The 24,620-nt window shown below is 42.6% G+C and overlaps 1 protein-coding gene across 5 annotated transcripts in view; it reads left to right on the top strand.

Moving 5' to 3' along the window:
- TDP1 (tyrosyl-DNA phosphodiesterase 1) overlaps window positions 1-14,612 on the top strand; it is an 83,788-nt gene extending 69,176 nt beyond the window's left edge. For all 5 annotated transcript variants that reach the window (XM_058429702.1, XM_032179264.2, XM_032179263.2 and 2 more), the window contains exons 15-16: window positions 2,411-2,519; window positions 12,663-14,612. In XM_058429702.1, the coding sequence (XP_058285685.1) occupies window positions 2,411-2,519; window positions 12,663-12,736 (183 nt within the window). In that variant the 3' untranslated portion in view covers window positions 12,737-14,612. The remainder of the gene's footprint in view (window positions 1-2,410; window positions 2,520-12,662) is intronic.
- Window positions 14,613-24,620: the final 10,008 nt, after the last annotated feature.

Genomic DNA, 24,620 nt, shown 5'->3' with positions numbered 1-24,620 from the left:
TCCTCCCAGGTTCATGCCATTCTCCTGCCTCAGCCTCCTGAGTAGCTGGGACTACAGGCGCCCACCACCATGCCCGGCTAATTTTTTGTATTTTAGTAGAGACAGGGTTTCACCGTGTTAGCCAGGATGGTCTCGATCTCCTGACCTCGTGATCCGCCCGCCTCGGCCTCCCAAAGTGCTGGGATTACAGGCGTGAGCCACCGTGCCTGGCCAGATCAGTATTTCTTGAACACCTACTATGCACCAGGACTTGTGCTAGGTGCTAAAGTTAGAAATGGTAATGTCTCCAGAAGCTTGATTATCCCATTTTTACTTTTTTTTTTTTTTGAGATGGAGTTTCATTCTGTCACCCAGCCTGCAGTGCAGTGGCGCAATTTTGGCTCACTGCAACCACTGCCTTCTGAGTTCAAGCTATTCTCCTGCCTCAGCCTCCCAAGTAACTGAGATTACAGGCACACACCACCACTCCCAGTTAATTTTTTTTTTTTTTGTATTTATTTATTAGAGATATGGTTTCACCATGTTGTCCAGGCTGGTCTTGAACTCCTGACCTCAAGTGATCTGCCTGCCTCGGCCTCCCAAAGTGCTGGGATTACAGGCATGAACCAGCACACTCAGCCTATCCCACTTTTACAAACACAGAAATTGAAACCTAGGCGCAGTGGCTCACACCTGTAACCCCAGCACTTTGAGAGCCTGGGGTGGGTGGATCACTTGAGGCCAGGAGTTGAAGACCAGCCTGAACAACATGGTGAATCCCTGTCTCTACTAAAAATACAAAAATCTGCCAGGCATGGTGGCGCACGCCTGTAATCCCAGCTGCTCGGGAGGCTGAGGCATGAGAACTGCTTGAACCCGGGTGGCAGAGGCTGCAGTGAGCCGAGATCACACCACTGCACTCCAGCCTGGGTGACAGAGTGAGACTGTCTCCCAAAAAAAAAAGAAACCTAATAAAAGTGGCCAACTATCCCACTCAACATCTGAACATCTGTTTTAGTCCCTGGGACTTGCCAGGCTCTTTGCCACCTCTGGGCCTTTGCAGATGCTGTTCCCTCCACCTGCAACATAATTCTTTCCACTCCCACCTGACCAAACTCTACTCATCTTTCAGAGTTTAATAAAGGTGTTGCTTTTTTTAGAGAGGCTTCCACTGATCACCCGCTCCTGCCAAGTCTAAAATAGGCCTGCTATTCTCTTATGGCACTCCTTTGCTTTTCTTTGCAGCACTTAGCACAAATAGTAATTTTTATTTTACTTTTATAGATGTATTTGATGTCCCTCCAACAGACTGTATACTCCATGAGGACAAGGATATTGATGTTTATGTTAACTCTTATACACTCAGTGCCTGGCACCATGCCTGACCCAGAAGAGGGACTCAAGAAATAAAGTGTCGAATGAACGAATGTGCAGACATCAGTCATTTACTCAGCTTAGTAAATGCCTGAGGAAAGGCTAGAACCCAGATTTTCTGAAGCCCAGTCAACGCGGACCTTGCCGTGTTCTCTGACACCACCCATGACCAGCCTCCGCTTGCTAAGTTGCACGGTTACAGGGACTAAGAACCTCAGTCTTTGTTCTTTTTATGGGTTCCTAAGACATCAGCACTGTTGGGTATGTGCGTATTGAGGATTTGAAGGGTGGATATGTGTGTGGATGGGTGGACAGAAGGAATAAGAGACAGACGGACAAGCAGAATGCCAGGATGATCCACACAGGGGCAGGAGATGGTCGATGTATGGAAGCATGAGGGGGCACATCGGTCATGTGGTAAGCACCTGCACTGCGGCAGGCCCTGTGTTGGAAGGAAGTGGCAGTGTGAACATCAGCCTAGATATAGAACCTCCACTTCCACCCTGATTAAGATCTAAAATTAATACCCTATTCTAGAGTTCTTGGAATAAACCTTCCATTTTGATAGGTCTTAAAGAATTTTCATTTTTATACTTCTGTCACATTATATTGGAACACTTTCATTATACATGAAAGCAGCTTTTATTTCTTCTTACTCCAGGCAGCCTGTTACTATAGCAATGTTGGAAGTATTTTGAGGTATTTTTATACAGTGAGTTCTACAAACTCCCTGCAAACTGTACATAATGTTTGGTTGAAATGGGCTATCATATCCAAAATTGTCTCTCTTGTTTCTTTGTATCCTTTGTTAAACTTTTGCAAACTTTGCTATAACTTAATTCCTGAAAATTAAAGCTCTTATGTTTAGAAAAGAAAATAATTTGGGGCGGGGGAGTTGTAAGTATATTTGCCTATGAACATTGAAAATAGCTCTGAAATAATTTGAATTTTATTTAGGTACCATAAAGATATTATTGCTTCTTGGGACCTTCTGGTTTTTTTTTTTTTAAACCCAGAAAATGGGGTGCAATCATAGATTTCCTCTGTGTGTCTGCAGGGTCTAGATAGTTTCAAAGTGAAACAGAAGTTCTTCGCTGGCAGCCAGGAGCCAATGGCCACCTTTCCTGTGCCATATGATTTGCCTCCAGAACTGTATGGAAGTAAAGGTGAGACACAGATAAAGGAAAACCACGGGTGGATATGCATAAGAAAAACAGAGCCCAGGAGAAGCCTTTGGTCTCAGTGGGATCCTGGCTCATGGAACCCTCTGGAAGCTCAAGTTTGCAAAGGGCCCTTTGCCAGCCTGTCTGGGGCCTTGTAGCCACTGGTTAGTCTTGGAATCCCTTTGCACTCCTATAATTACTATACAGATCCTTCCTGACTTACAATGGGGCTACATGCTGATAAACTCCTCATAAATTGAAAATATTATAAGTCAAAAATGCACTTAATGCACCAAACCTACTGAGCATCATAGCTTAGTTTAGCCTACCCTAAACATGATCAGACCAATTAAATTAGTCTACACTTGGGCAAAATAATACAAAGACTGTTTTATAATAAATTGTTGACTATCTCATGGAATTTATTGAAGACTGTACTAAAGTACTGTTTCTACTGAATGCATATCACTTTCACACCATCATAAAGGTCAAAAGGTCATTAAGTCTAACTATTAGAAATTAAAACCAAGAAATGTAACAATAATAAGTCTATTGTAACTACATTTATGCCAGGCATGGTGGCCCACACCTGTAATCCCAGCACCTTTGGAGGCCGAGGCAGGAATATTGCTTGAGGCCAGGAGCCCGAGGCCACCTTGCCCAACATAGCGAGACCCAGTATGTAAAAAAAATTTGTTTTAAATAGCCGGGTGTGGTGGATCATGCCTGTAGTCCCAGCTACTTGGATGGCTGAGGTAGAAGAATCACTTGAGCCCAGGAGTTTGCGGCTACATTGAGCTATGATTGAGCCACTGCACTCCAGCCTGAGTGACATAGCAAGACCCCAACTCTAAGGAAAAAAAAAGTTCTTATGACAATTTCCAAAAAGAAGAAAATAGCAAGGAAAGTGGTGTTTTGTGTTTCTGCAAGCCTCTTTATGTGCATCTTAAAAGGTAACACCTAAATTCTCATTGCTGTGCTCTCATGGAGGCTGTTGTGATATCACATCACATAGCCTCTGTATACCTGTGTAAAAATGAAAGTGAAAACAACAAATGATGGCTTAATACTACAATGAAAATAATGTTGACTTCACAGACCCCCCCAACCACCATGCTCACAAACCCTCAAAAGGGAGGTCCCCAGGGGCCACACTTTGAAAACTGCATGCATTGAGTCTTAAGGGCAGTGACCAAGTATCTTTCACAGTAGAAACACAATAGGAATAGCTGCAGAAGATTCAGATATCCTCAGAGGAAGGCTGGTTGGCATCAGTGTACCCACCTGTGTCCGGCCTGCATGTGTCCCAGCCTCACAGGGTGCTCTGCTGCTTTTATCAGCCCTGAGAATATCTGTCTTTAAGGTGGGTCCACACTTAGCAAACTCAGGATAAGATATATAATCAAGACACAATTTAAAATGGCAAATTACATCACCAAATCCACATATTCTCCACTGGAAAGGAGAGGCCTACATGAGTAGCCAAATTATAATCTGCAGGTTTCTGAGCTAGTGTTAATTCTGAACAGAGAAAAGATTTTTTTTCAATTGGCAAATTTTAATGACATCACTCATTGATACCCCAAAATCTCCAGTTCTTATCAAGCTCGGCCTTGCCCAGTAGGTTCCTCTGTTCCCTCGACAATGTTTCATGGGATCTAACAACTTCCCCGCCCACTAACCATTCTCAGCTTTCATGGTGAACCAAGCCTCCTCTGTCTGATGGGCCCTTTCTTAGATTGTGTTGACACATCTGACAAAGTTAATCCTATCTCATGCTGTCCAGTGTGCCATCCTGCTTCTTGCTGGTAACTTTGTATTTCTCTAATCAATAGTTTGATACTAAGTTTCAGGAGGCATTCTTTTTCTTATTTCTGAAGTATGGAAATCCCCTATGCCTTTCTGTTGAGTCCTCTGAATTTGTTGTATATTCATGCGTATTTCGTTTTCGGTAGCAAGGCTACCTAGATTTTTATCAGAATTTAAAGCAGTCTATCAGCACCTTACCTGCCACCAAAAAAAAAAAAAAAAAAACACAAAAAAAACCCCAGAAAACCCCAGGAAAACCCTGCTTTAAAATCAGGCCATTTTTATGTGCCAACTCCACAACTTACTAAATAGACTTGGGCATTTAGTTACTTTCTCTAGGTTTTAGTGTCTCTGTCTACACAATGAGGAACTATGAGTACCTACCTTATAGGGTTATTGAAAAGATTAACTGAGATTGTCTATAAAGTACTTATCTCAGAGCTAGCAGTCAATAAACATTAGCTGCTTTTATCATAATTGTTATTAAAATGCAAAGTTCAGTTCCTGGCAACAGTAGATGTTGAATTAGTGTGAATTCCCTCCCATTTTCCATGGTGAGCTGATGATTTTTAAATATCTAAAGCTTGTTCAAGTCTGTCCCTAAACCTGTCTACCTCTTCTTCCCTCTTTTGGCTTTGTGCTACTTTTGTCTTCTGTCCCCTTATCTGTTCTTCAGGTTCCTTTTCTTCCTTTTTTTTTTTTTTTTTAAACCCAAGTTCTCCTCCTCTCTGTTGGAAGTGGGGACTGACTGATTTGGCTTTATCTGCTGGGGTCTGGCCTTGGGCCCTGCACTTCCCACCCCCAGCCCTGCACCCTGGCTAGATTCCACCCCCTTCATTTCTTTAGTTCTAATCTTCAAAGGACTAAGAAGGCAAAAATGGAAGTGCTAGAAGAGCCTTAAAAATGTTCCAAGGTCCCTTTCCTTCCAGTAAAGTAAGCATTCCCAGGAACTTAGAAGTTTACAACTAGGTATAGTGTCTTAGACCATGGAATGATAAATCTTTTATTTGGCCAGCAAGCAGAATGCTTTCCAATGTTTAAATGAGTTTTATTTGTTTCTTCAGCATTTCTTTTGAAAGATACATATAATCTCAGGGTATGCTTAAGCTAAAATAATAATAATGAATTTTTAAAAAAATAAAGATACATACAAGAGAGACTGGAGCATTTTATTTATTATTGGTACTGTTTTGTCCTCTACACTGCCTCAGTTGCATGTAGGATAATGCTAGTAATTCAGTATTACCAGTTCATATATAGCCAACATTCCTGGGGAGCCATATGGACTATAGAAAGGCATTTACCAAGGTTGAAAAAGTAAGTGGTTAAGAACATTTGAAAAGCACTTCATTTTAAAAAGTGATTTTCAAGCCATTGTAACACCTCTAAGATCTTGTCAGTGTTATTTTAAAGACAGAAGACTACAAAAAGCTTAGCAAAGGAATATACTGCTGTGAATGAAGTAAAGCTCAATGCAAGAGGCTGCCAGATATCTTGAAACCAAGAAAATGATCAAAGTAAAGCAAAAACTAAGACTGAGCTACCAGTGTACCTTGCTTGGTGCAGTAGTTACTGTTCATTCATTCTCTCCACATATCTATATTGAGAGCCTGTTGTGTGCAGACATCATCTGGGTACTTGGAATATGTTGGTAAACAAGACAGGCACAAATCCTTACTCTCATCAAACTTACATTCCTCTTCTCCTGAAAAATCATACTTAACCAAACCCATTTTACTAATAGTAATTTTAAAAGAAGCCCCTCCCCACCCCCTTTTTTTTAAAGATAGGGTCTCGCTCTGTCACCTAGGCTGTAGTGCAGTGGCATGGTCTCAGCTCACTACAGCCTCAAACTCCTGGGCTCAAGTGATACTCCCACCTCAACCTCCTGAGTAGCTGGCACTACAGTGCACGCCATCATGTCCAGCTAATTTTTAAAAAACGTTTTGTAGAGATAGGGTCTCGCTATGTTGCCCAGGCTGGTCTTGAACTCCTGGGCTCAAGTAGTCCTCCTGCCTCGGCCTCCAAGAGTGTTAAGATTACAAATGAGAGCCACCACACCTGGCCCAAAGAAGGCTTTTATAAAGCAAAATCACCAACTTTTAAAATCTAACACAGATTATTTCCGTATGTCCCACTTGCTGTGTGACCTTGATTTTGAAGAGGAAGCAAAATAGATTGGTGTGTAATCCTAACCTTTCTTCCAAGGACATCTGTTTTGCACTCCCTGCTTAGCGTATATTCACTTTGTTATCTTATATGCTGTAGAGAGTAAAGGGTGAAAAAATAATGAGCTAAGGGTGAAATAAAGCCTATCGTATTCGGACTTAATAAATTGTATGACTCCTTTAAGAAGTAACTGAACATGCAAAGCTTCAGAGGTATTAGTTATAGTCTATTAAGGAGGTTGTTTCATTTTCATTATTTTTAAAAAATACACATATGAGTACTTATATAGTATTTTTTCTTTCAAAATTTTGGCATAATTCCAAATTTACAGAAAAGTTACAAGAAGAGTACAAAGAATTCCTATATACTCTTTACCCAAGTTCCTGAATGTCAATATTTTATCACATTTACATCCTCTCTTATATTAACTTTTCTGATCTATTTGAGAGTAGCAAATGTGATGTCCTTTTATCCCTCCTTCCATCGTATATTTCCTAAAAAGAAAGGCATTCTCTTACTTAACTACAGTACAGTGATCAATATCAGCAGTTAACATTGATCCAAAACTGTATTCAAATTTCATCAGTTTCCTCAATAATGTCCTTTGTAGCAAAAGAGAAAGTTCATGCATTGAGTTATGTCTCTTTAGTCTCCATTAATTTGGAACAGTTCCACAATTTTTTGTTTCATGGCATCAACACATTGCATAGCATGGACCAGTTATTTTATAAACTCTGAGGAACATTCTACTTTGGGTTTCCCACTCACCATTTCTTTATAATTAGACCCAGGTTATGCACTTTTACCACGAATACCAAAGAAGTAATGTGTTCTTCCTGGTGCATCATATCAGGAAGCACATCCTATTGATCTGTCTGATTACTGATGATGTTAAGTTTGATTGATTGGTTAAGTTGGTGTTTACCAAGCTGGGCGTGGTGGCTCACACCTGTAATCCCAGCACTTTGGGAGGCCGAGGCGGGCAGATCACGAGGTCAGGAGATTGAGACCATCCTGGCTGACACGGTGAAACCCCGTCTCTACTAAAAATACAAAAAATTAGCCGGACGAGGTTGCGGGTGCTTGTAGTCCCAGCTACTCGGGAGGCTGAGGCAGGAGAATGGCGTGAACCCCACGGGGCAGAGCCTGCAGTGAGCCGAAATCGCGCCACTGCACTCTAGCCTGGGCGACAGTGAGACTCTGTCTCAAAAAAAAAAAAAAAAAAAGTTGGTGTTTACCAGGTTGTAAATAATTCTTGACAAGTATAATTTCAAAAATTTTTTAAAAATGTAAGTGGCTGAAATTAAACTAATAAACTGCAAATGTAGTTAATAGAAGAGGTCCTTAAAAGCTGATTGGCACATGAGGTATGCATAATGTAGATTTAGCACATACATAATATACATAATCCTCCAAAAGCTTTTAAAACCATTTGTTCCTAAATGGTCTAACCATTCTCCCACTGCCTTATTAATTTTAAATAGCTCCCTACATTCAGATAGTAGCAGAATAAACTTCAGTCTAAACCTGTTAGAATTATTGCTAGAGTCCAGAATCATGAAGTATTTTTCTAAGGGAAACAAAGTTGATTGGATTATCCTTTCCAAATAAAATGCACAAAAGATATATTGCTTTAAATTGTTGGTATGGCCGGGTGTGGTGGCTCACACCTGTAATCCCAGCACTTTGGGAGGAGAGGTGGGCAGATCACTTGAGGTCAGGAATTTAAGACCAGCTTGGCCAACATGGTGAAACCCTTTCTTAACTAAAAATACAGAATGTAGCTGGGTGTGGTGGCACGTGCCTGTAATCCCAAGTACTTGGGTGGCTGAGACAGGAGAATCACTTGAACCTGGGAGGTGGAGGTTGCAGTGAGCTGAGATCGTGTCACTGCACTTCCGCCTGGGTGACAGAGCGAGACTCCATCTCAAAAAAAAAAAAAGATAGTTGATATGTTTTATTTTTAAGGACCTGTTTTTGAAAGATCTTCAGAAATGAAGTTTTTTTTTTTTAATGAAGTACCCCAAAACATTTTTTAGAATGATTTTGGCCATCTCCTTTAGTAAAATCTATTTTTGTTTCATAGCGCAAACAGAAGGCTAAAAGTAAACTACGAGTTCAGCTTTTAAAATTACTTTGTAATCAGAAAGCTTAAGGAAATCTAGAATTGAAATTGATTCTTTTGAAATAAGTAAGTACTGAATTTTCAGCAAGTTGAATTTATCCCCACACCAGTAAGATGGTTCTATCCTGCTGTATATAGTCACAGATTAATATGTGCAGTTCACAGAGAAAGGTGTTAATGGGTTTCAGATAACATTGATACCACATTTACAAATAATTGCATTTCTACTAACTTGGTAAATCAGTGCAAAACACTTTAGAGCTTTCTTTGGCATTTCTAGCTGGCATGTCTTGTACATTCCTTGATTTCAGAGTAGGCTAATGTAAAATGGCATTGGATCTTTTAGGATAATTGGTTCATCTCTTTGGCATTCCACCCTGCCTCCACACCCTACTTTACTTATTCCTGGTATAAGAATTAAAAGTGCTCAGGCGAAGACAGTGACAGTGGCTTCTGGAGGTCGTACATCAAGTTTCGCATAGAGATGACAGTGGAAAATGTATGTGTGGGTGTTCCAGCATGGGGGTGAGAGCAGAGTCATAAGTCCTTAACCCATGGCCATTTCTTAGGGGGTTGGAGAAAAGACCTTATTACCTGGCTAAACAGGATTTTGTATGTCACTTGGATTTATCTGATTATTCAAAAAAAAAAAAAAAAAAAACTTAAGACCTACATAGTACATAGGGTGACAATCCTTATCCTTTGTGAGTTGAGGGAGGTGAGTAATCTCAATAGCAGCTAGCATTCATTAAGTACTTTTGTGTACTAGGAACTCATATGAGCACTTGACATGAATTAATTCATTGTATCCTCACAACCCCATGATGCATGTACAATAGTACAACCCCCAATTTCCAGATGAGGAATCTAGGGCACTCAGAGTAACTTGGTCAAGGCCCCACTGGCAGTCTGATTCCAGTGCCCACACCCCCTTTCCTGTTACATGGTACTACCTCCCTGTGGAGGGCTAAGTTCTAGAGTTAACAAAGAGGCAGAAGAGGCACACAGTATGACCACAGGGAGAGATGGGACAGAGACTCTGTATATAAAGAGATCAGAACCACATGGGCTGTCATTTTCATCCTTCTAGCCATGGCCTTAATGTAGGCCTCCTCTTTCTCACCCAACCTTGCTTGCTTGTTCATCTTCCCAGTTCTTCTGGCCTCTTCCCACTGGAAGCCATCCTCTACAGTGCTACCATGCACATCTGGTCATGACCCTCCCCTCTTTTAAATTCTTCCACCGTAGTCCAGAAAAAAGACAGCTTCCCATCCCCGTAGCCTTGAATCCCAAACTCTGACTGCATCAAGATCATCATTAGAATTTGATAAAAATGCATATTGCCAGGCCACAACCCAGACCTACTGAAACAAGATCTCTGTGCATGTGTCCTAGGAAAATGTTCTCTAACAGGCTGCCCAGCGTTTCTCATGTCAGCCAGGTTAGGGGGCTGCTACATAGACATGGAAAAGGTCAGAACTCCACCTCTGTGGCATGCCTGCTTGTCTGTCTGCCCCATTGGACTAGAAGCCCTGCGAGGTTTCATGCATGGCTTATTCCCCTCTGTCCATAGCACCTAGCAAATCTCTGGCACCTAGCCATCATGCAACAAATGTTTTGAATACATGCATGAATTATTACAAGGCAAGTTGTTCTCTCATGGGACAATTTAGGAGGATTGCATAAAGCAGGTTTTCCTCTCAACCAGTGAGTATTAATGCTGATTTCCTGGAGTGATGAGTTAAAAGAATCACAACCACCTTCTTTTCTCCTCCTATGGTTATTTTTCTAGCTTTGCCTCCAGGTAGTGATGGGCTTTTCAGCCAGCTGTAGACATGCTACTCATTTAAACAGTAGAGTTTAGTTTTTGTATTGGAAAGGCTAAAAACTCAAAAAGCAGAGCTACAGGGAATTTGCCAACAGAGTGGTTACCAGGTCCTTGCTTGGTCATTTATGACCTAATTTTGAGGGAGAGGAGTAAATGCAACAGTGTTAAGTTACTGGCTGAGTGGTAAATGCTTGTATCAAAAATCCTGCATTGCTGAATAGTATGTCTAATAGCACTCATATAGCAAGAATCGGGTGTCGTTGGCCTTGGGAATGAAGCAGAGCTGATGTTACCCAACAGAACAGTATACAGGAAACGATGGGTAAATAACAGAAGTCCAAGCACAGAGGGAGTTTCCAGTGGAAGAGAGCAAGGGCTTGTTAAGGCCAATGAGTGCAATGGGGAGTTGGATCTGTCAGCCCTGCCAGACCCTCAGCCTCTTAGGAAACAAGCATGCAACACAGACCCAGGTGTATGGCTCTCTAACAAGCTTGTTTAGTTAACAAAGAAGTGTTTGCTTTCATGCCTTCAAACCATCCCAAAGCCAGAGACAGACAAACAGCGTTCTGATGATTTGCTGCCATCTTTGGTATTTTTTCCTACCTATCCTGCTGGGCGCTGCTGTTCGTATGATGGCTCTGAACAAACCGTGAGGCTGCTAGAAGACAGCAGCAGATACCATTGTTTGTCAGACCTTCCTGTGACCTACCATCTGCCTCTGTTCAAGAGAAAGGGAAAGCTTGCCCCAGAGGCGAGTTCGCAGTTGGGAGACACTGATTTAACTTGGTGGCCCATGCCAGACCCGCCAAGAGGCAGTTTACAATATGCATTCCAGCCCCTTGAAGTTTCTCTGTAACACTTAACAAGACAATAATACGGGGAGTTATTTTTAATCCTTGTGATGTATTTACGGTCTACCCATATTATAGTTCTTTTGAAATGGTTTGACTCTAGCAGTGGCAATGTGTGGTAAAAGTGATTTGTTGAAATGTTTTCAATTTCTGAAACATCAGTTAAAATGAAGAAAAGTTCACATTTATTGAGCACCTACAACAGGAGCTTTCACAGATGTTCTCATTTGTGCTCCATAGTAATCCTTGCCAGTTGCTAATGTAATTAATTCCCATTCCATAGAGGAGGAACTTGATGCCATAACCCACATGCCTTCCCTAGGGTATTAAGAGGGACGGAGGAGGTGGAACTTGACATGATCCTCAGTGTTCTTTCCATTGTGCCATACCCAGGCATGTTGTTTTCTTCAGCATTGGTCTACAGTTATTTATACAGAGGCCTTCATGTTTCATCAATTATTAACCCTTAACAATAGAACAAAAACATTTTATAGATGTGACTGTGGGCCTCTTGGTTATGTGTGACCAGCTGAGAGCTGCACCTGTGGCTGTACCAACTATTACTGTTGCTTTCTTCAGCTTCCTAAAAGAAGAAAGGAATTGCTGCCCTTTGTTAGGCCTTTTCTGTCTGCCAGATACAATGTCTATGTGGATTTTTCTCAATCCTCGTGACAGCTCCACAACATAGGTACAGATAAGGAACCTGGGGTTCTGGTTAAAGTGATTTGCCAATGTGACACAGCTAGTAAGTGGCAGCACCAGGATTTGCCCCTGTGTCTCTGCCTGCCTGCCTGTATTAGTCTGTCCTCACACTGCTAATAAAGACATACTGGAGACTGGGTAATTTATAAAGGAAAGAGGTTTAATTGACTCATAGTTCCACATGGCTGTGGAGTCCTCACAATCATGGTGGAAGGCGAAGGGGAAGCAAAGTCACATCTTACATGGTGGCAGGCAAGAGAGCGCTTGTGTAGGGGAATTCCCCTTTATAAAACCATCAGATCTTGTGAGACTTATTCACTATCATGAGAACAGCATGGGAAAGACCCACCCCCTTGATTCAATTACCTCCCACCAAGTCCCTCCCACGACACGTGGGAATTATGAGAGCTGCAATTCGAGATGAGATTTGGATGGGGACACAGCCAAACCTTTTCATTCCCCATGTTCACTCACCCTAGTGTCCTAACAGGAGCCTTTGCTAAAAGCTGTTTTCTGAAGGGGGAGAATCTTCTGGACTTGGTTCAGAAAATACTCTACGACAGTTTAGAGAGTCAAGCACATAAGTGCTTTTATACCATCAGGTGAGTGCATTTTCTATGATCCTATTCAAATAAATATTGCATAATGTGTTTTTCCCCCAGATCGGCCATGGATATGGAACATTCCTTATGTCAAAGCACCGGATACGCATGGGAACATGTGGGTGCCCTCCTGAGAATCTTGAGGCACTGTGAAATTTAAGTGTAAGACATTGAGCCACAAACATGGAATCTCTTCTTTGTACTGGATGTTCACTTCCCTTAAAGTCTTATTTGCACCCTTACAAAATCTTTGCAAAGGTCGCTCTTATGAATGGATGTTGGTTATACTTTTAATGGACATTAATATTCCCAATAAAAAAAGTATTATTTTCTTAATTCACTTTTACATGTTTTGGAAAGAAAATTAGTGAACTTCTCTATGTTAAAAATATGTACTGGTTGAGTATCCCCTGTCTGAAATGCTTGGGACCAGAAGTGTTTCAGCTTTTGGATTTTTTTTTGAATTTTTGAATATTTGCATATGCATAATGAGATGTCTTGGGGATGGGACCCAAATCTAAACACAAAATTCATTTATGTTTCATATACACCTTAAATACAATAACCTAAAGGTGATTTTATATGATATTTTAAGTAATTTTATGCATGAAACAAAGTTTTGACAGCCTTTTGACCGTGATTCATCACATGAGGTCAGGCATGGAAATTTTCACTTGGAGCATCATGTCAGCACTCAAAAAGTTCTGGATCTTGGAGCATTTCAGATTTTCAGATTAGGGATGCTCAACCTGTATAGATATAAAATTATCCTCACGGTGACGTAGAATCTCTTGGTGCTGTCAGCTGTTGGGAATTGAAGATTGACTTTGTGCTTCCACCCTCCATCCAGAAAGGCACCCTTCATTCCACCAGAACTTTACCCAGGAAGAACACTATCATGTCCTTTTTCACCCATGCCCTCTCTCAGCTTTCTGAGTACATCTCGTGGGATCGCTGGAGGTGATCCTAGGGGATGCCCCTAGGATCTGTCTCTGAGACCAATGTGCCGTTTCAGCCCCCTGCAGCTAAGAATTGTATTGACGGTCCTCACAGCAGCTTTTCATAGCTTTCAGCTTCAGCTTTACGAGGCTTCTCCTCTCTCCCTGGCACCCTGCTGGCTGCCTCACTGCTTACAGACAGGTCCCACCAAACCCAAACACCTGCCCAGGGTAAATGAGTCTCTCTTCTATCCCCAGAAACTTTCAGAGGAAGCAGCTCATAGAAACATACAAAAGCACACAAGTATTTTGGGAAAAAATCCTAAAAGGTGACTTAATTTGGTGCCTTAAATTCACAAGTGAGGAAGCTAAGGCCTAGAAGGTTAAGGATGTCCCCAGGGTCACACAGCGAGCTGGGCTCAGAGCTTGAGTGTCTTTGTGCTTTGTGTACATTGCGTTCTCCCTAGGGTGCTTTAGACCCTGTTTTCTTCTGCATGAGGCTGATTTCCAGTTTGTCATCAAACTCTTTGTCTTATAATTTAGGATAGAGTTGAATGTTAGTCTTGAAAGATTTTCTAAAGTAATCTTTCAAACTGTTCCTCAGAGGCCTAGGATTTTCCAAAAGTACCTTAGGAACCTTGTAGGCTGCGGCGGGGGTGTGGCGATAAAGGAGGAGGCAGGGAAACAGGGCTGCAGGGCCTCCCACCTTCCAACAGACAGGCTCTGCTTTATCTGTTGTACATATTGGGATTCTGTAAAGGACATTATCTGGGGTTTTGTATGTATTTTTATGTGTTCTGCTTTTTTAAAATAAACTTGAAAAGCTACTGAACTAATTTAACCAGTTTATTTTGCAGGTAAGGCTTAAGCCTTTTGTGACCCTACCCTCTATGTGTGAAAACATTACAGCTCGACATCAGATGAGCTCAACAGCCACGAAAGGAAACAGGGAGAGCCCCGGGGCTGGTAGTGAAAGCTGACATCATGGTGGGGCTGGCCCCGCAGTTTAATCCAAGTGTCCAAAGGACTGTGGCAAAGAATGTGCGATTCTCACCATGCACTGGTCCCACCCACGTTGGGGCAGGGGCAGCATAGGCTTCCAGGTAGTGCCAGGCAAGCCTCGCAGTCAGCAGGGCATCCTCATCACAGCTGCAGTCAGTTGGCCTGCTCTGGAGCAGGACCCAGCCAATCAAGACGATGGTGGCAGATTGATAGCTAGACGATGGCTGTGTGGGGTCACACGGGTACATTGCTTTTCTGATCCACATAACAGCACAAGGAGGTGGATTGGCAAAATGGGTCAGAGTTCAGAGCTGGAGTCAGGTGGGCAGGGTTTGAATCTCAGCTCTGCCACTTACTGGCTGTGCAGCCTAGACCAGGTTATGTAACTTCTCTGTGCCATGGTCCCCCAACTACAAAATGAAGGTGGTGGTAATACCCTTTGTAGAGGGTTGATGTGTCTGGTGACTTAGTACATATAAAGTGTTAAGCCACGCCTGCACAGAATGAAAACAGTACAAGTGCTTGCTGCTGTCACTGTTACAGGTAGGTCATTAGGATTGTCTATATTTTCCAGAAGGAAATTCAAAAGGTAAAATGCTTGTCCCAAGGTCGTGCTTCTACAAAGTGTGCTTTAGCAGCACCTGAACTCAGGTCAGACAGCACCTAAAGCCTCTTCTGTTAACTGCTGGACTGTACAGCCAGAGCTCCAGGGCAGTGTGGTAGGCTGTATCTAAGGAGATGGACTGTTTTTTCCCCCAATCTATTGTGAACAGATAACATTTTTAGAATATAAAGTCAGGTGCTTGGATTGTCTCAACACTGTCAAATTGCTATGGAAGTCTCTGAATGCTTGCTTTGACTTTCTGAACTCAGCACCAGCCGGCCGTGCTGAGTCTGCATTTCCAGATGGGCCCTCCCAGGCCTAGAGGAGTGCTACTCCAAGTCTGGCAGTAGTACTTACACTTGAAGTAGTATTCCTCTAGGCCCTGGGGGGGACCCACCTGGACATGGGGAGAGAAGTTCTGCAGAATGGGCTGAATAGATAACATTGAAGTCACATTAGGGAGAGTCCATGGTCAAGGAGTTTGCACTTGGTAGGTGTCCAGGCCCAACCCCTGACAGCAGTGCTGTGCGCCTTGCCAAGGTGAGGGGCTTAGGGAAGGGCAGGGCTGAGCCAGGCCAGTGGGGGTAGGGTCACTACCCTGTGCTTTCTGGCACAGCTGATAGCACACATGGGAAGTAAAGTAACTCCCCAAAAATAATCAAGAACACATGGGAGGGCCGGGCGCGGTGGCTCACGCTTGTAATCCCAGCACTTTGGGAGGCCGAGGCGGGCAGATCACGACGTCAGGAGATCGAGACCACGGTGAAACCCCGTCTCTACTAAAAATACAAAAAATTAGCCGGGCGTGGTGGCGGGCGCCTGTAGTCCCAGCTACTTGGAGAGGCTGAGGCAGGAGAATGGCGTGATCCCGGGAGGCGGAGCTTGCAGTGAGCCGAGACTGCGCCACTGCACTCCAGCCTGGGTGACAGAGCGAGACTCCGTCTCAAAAAAAAAAAAAAAAAAAAGAACACATGGGAACACAGAAAACAAGCAGTTCTACCCACTGGTCTTTTTTTTTTTTTTTTTTTTTTGGGGACTGACCACAACATGCCTAATGTTTTTGAGGAAACTGTGCTTCCATCATTCTCCCATTGAGGTTTAACAATTACTTCTCCCTAACTGAAGAAACCCTCACCTCCCCTCTGTTGGCATGAAGCTGCATGCCCCTGATTTGGAAGGCTGTATTTTTCCACCTAACAGTAACAGCTAATGTTTCCTGAGTTCTTCCTGTGTTTCAGTGCCTGTGTCTAAGTGCTTTACACTTAATCCTCACATCAACCTCCTGAAGAACGTACCATTATTAGCCCTTTTTTTTTTTTTTTTTTTTTTTTTTGAGATAGAGTCTTGCTCTGTCACCCGGGCTGGAGTACAGTGGCACAATCTCGGCTCACTGCAACCTCCACCCCCCCAGGTTCAAGTGATTCTCCCAAGTAGCTGGGACTCAGGCACCTGCCACCACGCCGAGCTAATTTTTGTATTTTTAGTAGAGACGGGCTTTCGCCATGTTGTCCAGGCTGGTCTTGAACTCCTGGTCTGCCTGCCTAGGCTTCCCAAAGTGCTGGGATTACAAGCATGAGCCACCATGCCCGGCCTTATTAGACCTATTTTACAGATGAGGAAACTGAGGTTCAAGGGAGTTAAATAACTTAAAGTCCATGGTAAGCAATGGATCCAAGACTCTGCTGTCTCAAAAGTGCACACCTTCCTGCATTACACTACACACAAGTTGAGCTTGGTTTTCCTGGATTCTTTAGTGGAAGTTATATAGTTATCCCTAATATAAATTAATACAGTATTATGTGATTTCCAGTGTGAATATGGTACTAATTCCATATTATGCCTAGGTCAGATCATATAAAATCTTAGACAAATTTTCCAAGTTTAGTAGCCCACTTACTTCAAGCAAATCCAGGACAAAAGAGTACCATAAACTGTACAATTTCTTATTGTGTTTCTATCAACTAGTAAGTTAGGTGGCCATTGCTTATATAATAGGATTCACACATCCAAAAAATGAGAGATCAAAGGTGGTCTGTGGCCATATGCTCCTGGGAATGTCAGCAATGACATGACCAAGGCCCACCTGGAGGCTGGTGATCAACTCTGAGCCTGGTCTGTGTCCACTGGTCCTTGAGCGTTAACACTGGCCAGCAAGCACTGAGCACTTTGTGCCAGGAACTCTTCCATGGGTTTTGTGTTTATTTAAATTTTCATAACCTTATCAAAGACATACTGTCATCTCCATTTACAGATAGAGAAATTACAGTTATTTTTGAAAAGTCGCATAGCTGGCAAGTGGCGGAGCTGGAATTTGAACCCAGGCATTTTAGCTCGAGTCATCCTATACTGCTGTGAGGATCCAGGCAGCAGATGTTCCCAAGGTCCAGCCAAGGGGCAGGCTTTGAGATATGGTTTGGCTGTGTTCCCACCCAAATCTCATCTTGAATTGTAGCTCCCATAATCCTCACATGTGGTGGGAGGGACCTGGTGGGAGGTAACTGAATCATGGGGGCGGGTTTTTCCCATGCTCTTCTTGTAATAGTGAATAAGTCTCATGAGAACTAATGGTTTTATAAATGGGAGTTTCCCTGCACGTGCGCTCTTGCCTGCCGCCATGTTAAGATGTGCCTTTGTTTCTCCACCATCCGCCATGATTATGAGGCCTCCCCAGCCACGTGGAACTGTGAGTCCATTAAACCTCTTTTTCTTTATAAATTACCCAGTCTCGGGTATTTTTTCATAGTAGTATGAAAATGGACTAGTACACTTGGCATACGTGATATGTAACTATATATACAAGACTGGGTACGCTTTCATCCACTGTAACAGCAAATTGTGGTTGACATGACAGAACCAACTAGCAGCACATAAAGTCACCCACTAAATGTCACATCAGTGTGCAGGACTGAGCCACGGAATTATTAAAGCCAGACTTGCAAGTGGAGTGGGCTCCTTTCAGGTAAGAGCATCAAGGGCTGAACACTTTGCACTGTTAAGTATGATCTATTAAATTTTCTGAAACCTACCGTTTTTGTTGACTCACTAGATCTAAAGCACAGAGCTGGAGGAATGAGGCCAATGTCAGAAGAGAAGGCAGCATGGGAGATACCAGAGATGGGGAGGGCAAGAGGCAGCCCACAGTAGCGGGTGGTAGGTAGTGTGCAGAGCATGCAAGTCTTGGTGCAACTCCTGTCCCATATTTCACAGAGTTCCAATCAAGTCTGTTTTAAAGCAGAATTCAATTGATGTGTGTAAATTATATTTTATTCACAGTAGGCCTAGAAGAAGCTGCACAGTCTGACCAACTTTATTGTTCATGTATCTAAGGCACATGTTTCAGTGTCTCCTGTTGCCTTTGTAGCAAGGTTTTCAAAGAGCCCCTTGCATTTTTTTTTTTTTAAAGAGATGGAGTCTTGCTCTGTCACCCAGGCTGGAGTGCTGTGGCACAATCATAACTCACTGTGGCTTCAAGCAGTCCTCCTGCCTCAGCCTCCCCAGTAGCTGGGATTACGGGCACAAGCCACCACACCTGGCATCCATTGCTTTTATCAAGAACTGGAAGACATCTGGACCAGTCTCCTTTTTCAACATACACAAAGAGAAGCTTAGAAAGGAAAGGCAAAGGGGAAATTGCATCCATGGGGCATTTATTATGGGTAACCCAAATTGTAATTTATGATCATAGGTAATTGTATATACATCTTCATACAATGGGGCAGGTGATACTATCTTAATTTTATTATATAGAGGGAAAAATAAGGTTCAGGGTTACACAGCTGGTTAATGAACAAGATCTGTGCCCCATCTGAGGTGCTAAGTCTGTCCTAGCTAAGCCAGTGCTATCCCTTTCTGGACCTGAGGACATAGATGATACTACTGTGTATGCCCTGGATGACTGTTTGCTCGTAGGTTCTTTAGAAATTAACGTGACAACTGAATGCTGATTTTGTTCTCATATAATTGACATTACTAAAATTTAAAAGCCTCACATGTTTGCTACTCAATATTTTATGAATATTTTTATGAAAGAATACATTAGGTTTCTTTTATAGTTACAAGAAACCAGGTTAATTAGATTTGTACAATGAAAGAGACTTTAACAAAAGTCTGGCAAGTGTGCTGGAGCCAGGGAATCCCTAATGTAACAGACTGTCTCCAACTTTCAGCTCTGCTTTCCAGAATATGGGCATCATTCTCAAGCAAGCTCTCCACACTTGGAGGCCAAGATTCCCCCATGGTGCTAGGATCTCATCTTTCTTCCAGCTCCTTATTCCAGAGAAAATACTCAACAGCCCCAGCAAAAGTCCCTGGACGCATGAGATTGGCCATCTTGAGTCACAAGTCCATTCCGCCCAGCTCCTGGGGCTGCCCCTGATGGGGAGGGAGGGAGCAGATGGGAAGTTCTCCAAAGGGAGATGGAAAATGCCTGATGTCTCCTTCTAGGTGACCTATTAATATTGCACCACAGAAACCTATGCCTCTTAAATAATTTGTGCAAACTTGTAGAATATATTGAAAAACAAAAGGAAACCAAGTAGAGAAATATTTTTTAAAGTTTCTTGAAAAAGCCACATAAATTACTGAACACTCATGTCCTGCAACAGTGATTTTTTAAACTGTGGGTCACAACCCTTCAGTGAATCCTGAAATCAATTTAACGGTCACGACCAGCATTTTTGTTTTTTGAGTCAGGGTCAGCACCGTCGCCCAGGCTGGAGAGGGCGAAATCAATTTAAGAGTCATGACCAGCACTTTTTTTTTTTTCCTTGAGACAGGGTCAGCACTGTCCCCCAGGCTGGAGTGCAATGGTGCAATCATAACTCACTGCAGCGTTGACCTTCCAAGCCCAAGCAATTCTCCTGCCTCAGCCTCCGGAGTAGCTGGGACTACAGGCATGAACCACCATGCCCAGCTAATTTTTTTTTTTTTTTTTTTTTTTTTGTAGTGACAAGGTTTTGCCATATTGCCCAGGCTGGTCTGGAACTCCTGGAGTGAGCCACTGTGCCCAGCCATGACCAGCACTTTTTAATGAAAATATCTGTGTGTAGCACACAGTAGACTTACTTTTTGCTTCAATTTACATATCTATGAGTGTGTTCCTTTCCAGGTTCCCTCGTTCATCCACCCTGAATGAAGACAGATACTCACCTGGTAATGGCCTGAGATCTGACTGAAGCCTGAGAGGTGACTCAGCCACAAGACACTCAGGGTTCATTAGAATTGTCTAGTCCCAGCTCTGCTTCCTCCAAGCGGTGAGACCTTGAGGCATTGCAGTAACGCCTCTTGAGTCTTCCTTTTCTCATTTTAATGACAGGACTAATACCTGCCCTGCCTGCCTCATGGGGTTGTTATAAGGATCAAATGAAGCGGTGCTCTTGACCAGTGGCAAGAACTTCAGAAATGTGAGTTGTAATGATTTGTATTTGTTAGCAGTAAATAAAAGTGCTTGGAACCGGCAGCCTCTGGGGCAATTAAGTGTAGAAGATAAAACCCATGCCTTTTGGAAACTAGCATTCTTCCACAAATACTGCTTCCAGACTACTAAATGGAAGTTGTTTCTGGAAGATGGATAGATTTAAGAATCTTGGCCACGGAGCTCCTTTTTGCATCCCACAGAAAGGGGCTCTGCTTACAAGGAAGTCTTCCTCCCTAGACTGAGCCTCCCAGAAGCACACCCTGAACAACTCTGCAGAGCTGAGCAGCGTACTCCTGTCCTACAGGTACTGTGTTAGTGATACCTGCTGCCTCCCAGAAAGAAGTGGCAGCATCTCATTGGTGGGGTTGGGGGAATTAGGGAATGCATGTTAATGTGAACCCCAAGAGTGAGTTGATAGCTGGTGAAGAGGGAGAAGGTAGAGGTGAGGGCCTTTAGGTTGGCCGGCTGGGCTTGCCTCACAGTCAGTAAAGCCCCTCATGCAGAGCCATTCATCTCCTGCTGGGAACCGCTGACCTTTTGGTTCAGATGCCTGATATAAACTCACTGATACAGGAGGGGAAGATCTGAATGGGTAGGGAAGAAGCGGGGAAAGTTACTAGGACAGACAGATTCTAAGGCTTCTCTGAAAGGAAGGAAAGAGTTGTGATGTGCTACTGCGGAGGTCCAAGGGAGAAGGGCCTGGGCAGTGTGCACCACTGGTGAGGGTGTGAAAAATGGGCTGGTGACTGGCCACCAAATGGCTTTGGGAGAAGTGGCTGGAGAGAGGGTCACCTGTGTGGTGGGAGGGATCGGACAAGTGTTTTTAGATGTTATGAGAATGTCTAAGTTTGACACGAGACACTCCTAAGTTTGCAAAGAAAAGATATACAACCACCTTCCTTCAATATCAGAAACAACATGCTGGGGATTAAAAATAATTACTTGGCCAAGAACCTTATCATTTACCAGGTGCATCCACACAGTAAATATCTGAGTGTCTCTTCCATGCCTGGCATGTCCCACTTTACCCACAGGAGGAAGTCCATTTTATAAATGAAGAAACTGAGGCTCAAAGAAGTATGTGAACCTAAGGTTTCAGTCCTCTTAAAGATGAGAGCAACCTGCTTCTTGATCTCCTCTAATACCATAGCACACTCAAGAAATGAGCATCTTAAATTGTGCTTGGATTGGCAGAATCTGCCTTTAGGTAGAGGAGCAGATGTAATGGCTCCAACTACTTTCTAGAGACAACCAAGAGACACTTTTGAAGAGCCCAGTCTGAGACCTGGTTCCACTTTTCCATCCCTTCTGTGTCCCTGCCCCCAGCCCCCACCCCCCACCCCCAGGACACATCTGGCAGTGAAGGGACTGCAATTCCTGTTCTTGGGAGTGGGCCCCACTTGTGCTCAAAGTATAATTAAGTGGCTTAAAAGTAAGTGCAAGGGTCGGGAGAAGGACTTGACTGCATGAGGGAACTTTTAGAGGTTATAGAAATGTTTCTACCATAATTGTGGCATTGGTGACATTTAACAAAACTCCTTGAATTATATACCAAATTGGTAATTTTTACTGTATGTAAATTATAGTTCAATAAAGCTGATTTTTAAAATACTCAATGTAAATCCTGATATGTGCATTCATTGTATGTAAATTCTACATCAGAAACAAAAAAACTAAACAGTTGTTGAGTTCCAGTTAATGATATACATGCTGAAGTATTTAGGGGCAAGTATATGGATGTCTGCAGTTTACTCTGAAATGCATAAAATGTAAGATATATTAATGGACAAGTAGATACATGATCAAGCAAGTAAAGAAAAATTTAGTTGTCCAATCTAAGTGGTCAATTTACAAGCTGCCATTGTAAAATTCTTCTTTGTTGTGTTTGAAAATGTTATTATACAATGCTGGGGGAAACCAGGTGACTTCAGGTTTTTGGCAGAGCCAAAGGGTTCCTATTGGACCAGTTCTTTAGCAAATAAAAACTGTAAGCTCTGGAAAAAAACCTTCTTTAAAAACCAACTTCTTAAAGATACTGAAATAGACCAAAAGCAGGCAGATACTGGAGAGGAGTCAGTGGAGGAAGGGCACGGGACTGTGTGAGTTTCCTGTTTTTTAACCACTGTTAGCCTGAGGCCAGGTGTCCATGCACCATGCAGGACAGGTAAGCCTCCAGTGTACAATCTACAGCTCGCTGGCTTGAGGAACCAGAGTAGAGAGTTCAGAGCACCACAGCCTCTCGAGAGTAAAGGGGGAAATAACAGAAAAGCAAGCCAGAGAGGGGATTCCTAAATTCTGTATATAGACTGCTCAAATCTCTAGCTGACCACTGAACTGTGCATGCAGAACTAAGGCTAAAAGAACTGAACTAAAAGTTGAACTACTTCCCACTGCAGGGGAGACAGTTTTGTCGCTGAGTTCAACCAAGTTAACTGCATGTTTTAAAATAATTATTTTTCAGAGGAATATAAGAGAATCCCAAGTTTCTACAAAACAATGTAAATTATACACTAAATACAATGTCTAGGATACAATCCAAAATTATTCACTATCTGAATAAACAAAAAATTATGCCTCATTCTGAAGAGAAGAGACAAAGGAGATCAACCCCAAGAAGTTCTAGTCAAAGCTATTAAAGCAGCTATTAAAACTGTGCAAGAATGTAAAAAAAGTTCTCATGGTAGTGGCCGAAAAACTCCCAAATTTGGTAACAGACATAAAGTTACAGATTCAAGAAGTTCAGTGAATAATAAGCAGGATTAATACAAAGAAAACCCCATCTAGGTGCATCATAGTCTACTGAAGACCAAACTTAAAGAGAAAATACTGAAATCAGCTACAGGAAACTAGGGAATAATGATTTAAAGGACTGCTGACCTCTCTTTAGAAACACTGGAGGCCAGAAGACAGTGCAACATCATCTTTAACATGCTGAAAGGAGAAAAAAAGTCACCCCAGAGATCTGTATCTAGCAAACATATATTTCAAGAATGAATTAAAAAAAACTAATATTTTCAGGTAAAAGGAAACTAAGAGAATTTGCAGATCTAAATTACAAGAAATGCTAGAGGAAGTTCTTCAGGCTAACAGGAGATTTTACCAGAGGGAAACTCAAATCTTTAAGAAGGAATAAAAGCCACTGAAAATAGTAAACATCCGAGTAAATACAAAGGATGTCTTCTTCCTCCTCTTTAAACTGTGCATTACTGTTTAAAGTAAACAATAGGCGGGTGCGGTGGCTCACACCTGTTATCCCAGCACTTGGGGAGGCCGAGGCGGGTGTATCATGAGAACAAGAGATCAAGACCATCCTGGCCAACACAGTGAAACCTCGTCTCTACTAAAAATAAAAAAAATTAGCTGAGCATGGTGGCACGTGCCTGTAGTCCCAGCTACTCAGGAGGCTGAGGCAGGAGAATAGCTTGAACCCGGGAGGTGGAGGTTGCAGTGAGCCAAGATTGTGCCACTGCACTCCAGCCTGGTGACAGAGCAAGACTCCATCTCAAAAAAAAAAAAAAAAAAAAAATTTGGTGGGATTTTAGCATATGTAAATAATTTGCATGACAATCATGGCATAATAGATGCAGGGAAGGGAATAGGAAAGGACCCTATACAGTAAGCTATCTATATTTTATGCAAAGTGATACAATGTTAGTTAGCTCTTAGCTGTGAAACGTTTATCCCTGGAGCAACCACTTAATAATGTAGAGATAGAGCTAAAAAGCCAATAGATAAAAATGTCTGCTCTGAGAAGGACACTATTAAGAGAATAAAAAGACCAGCCACAGACTGGGAGAAAATATTTGCAAAACAGTTACCTGATAAAGCCCTGTTAACCAAAATATACAAAGAATTTTTTACAATTCAACAATAAGAAAACAATGAGATTAAACGATGGGCCAAACGAGGAGTTTGAGACCAGCCTGGGCAACAAGGAAAAAAAAAAAAAAAACTTAGCTGGGCATGGTGGTGCATGCCTGTAGTCCCAGCTACCTAAGAGGCTGAGGCAGAAGGATCACTTGAGCCTAGGAGTTCAAGGCTATAGTGAGCTATGATCA

The sequence above is a fragment of the Hylobates moloch genome, unplaced genomic scaffold, assembly GCF_009828535.3.
Source record: "Hylobates moloch isolate HMO894 unplaced genomic scaffold, HMol_V3 SCAFFOLD_16, whole genome shotgun sequence".
Taxonomy (NCBI): domain Eukaryota; kingdom Metazoa; phylum Chordata; class Mammalia; order Primates; family Hylobatidae; genus Hylobates; species Hylobates moloch.
The sequence above is the reverse complement of the archived record's forward strand: the minus strand, read 5'-3'. Positions and strand labels throughout refer to the sequence as shown.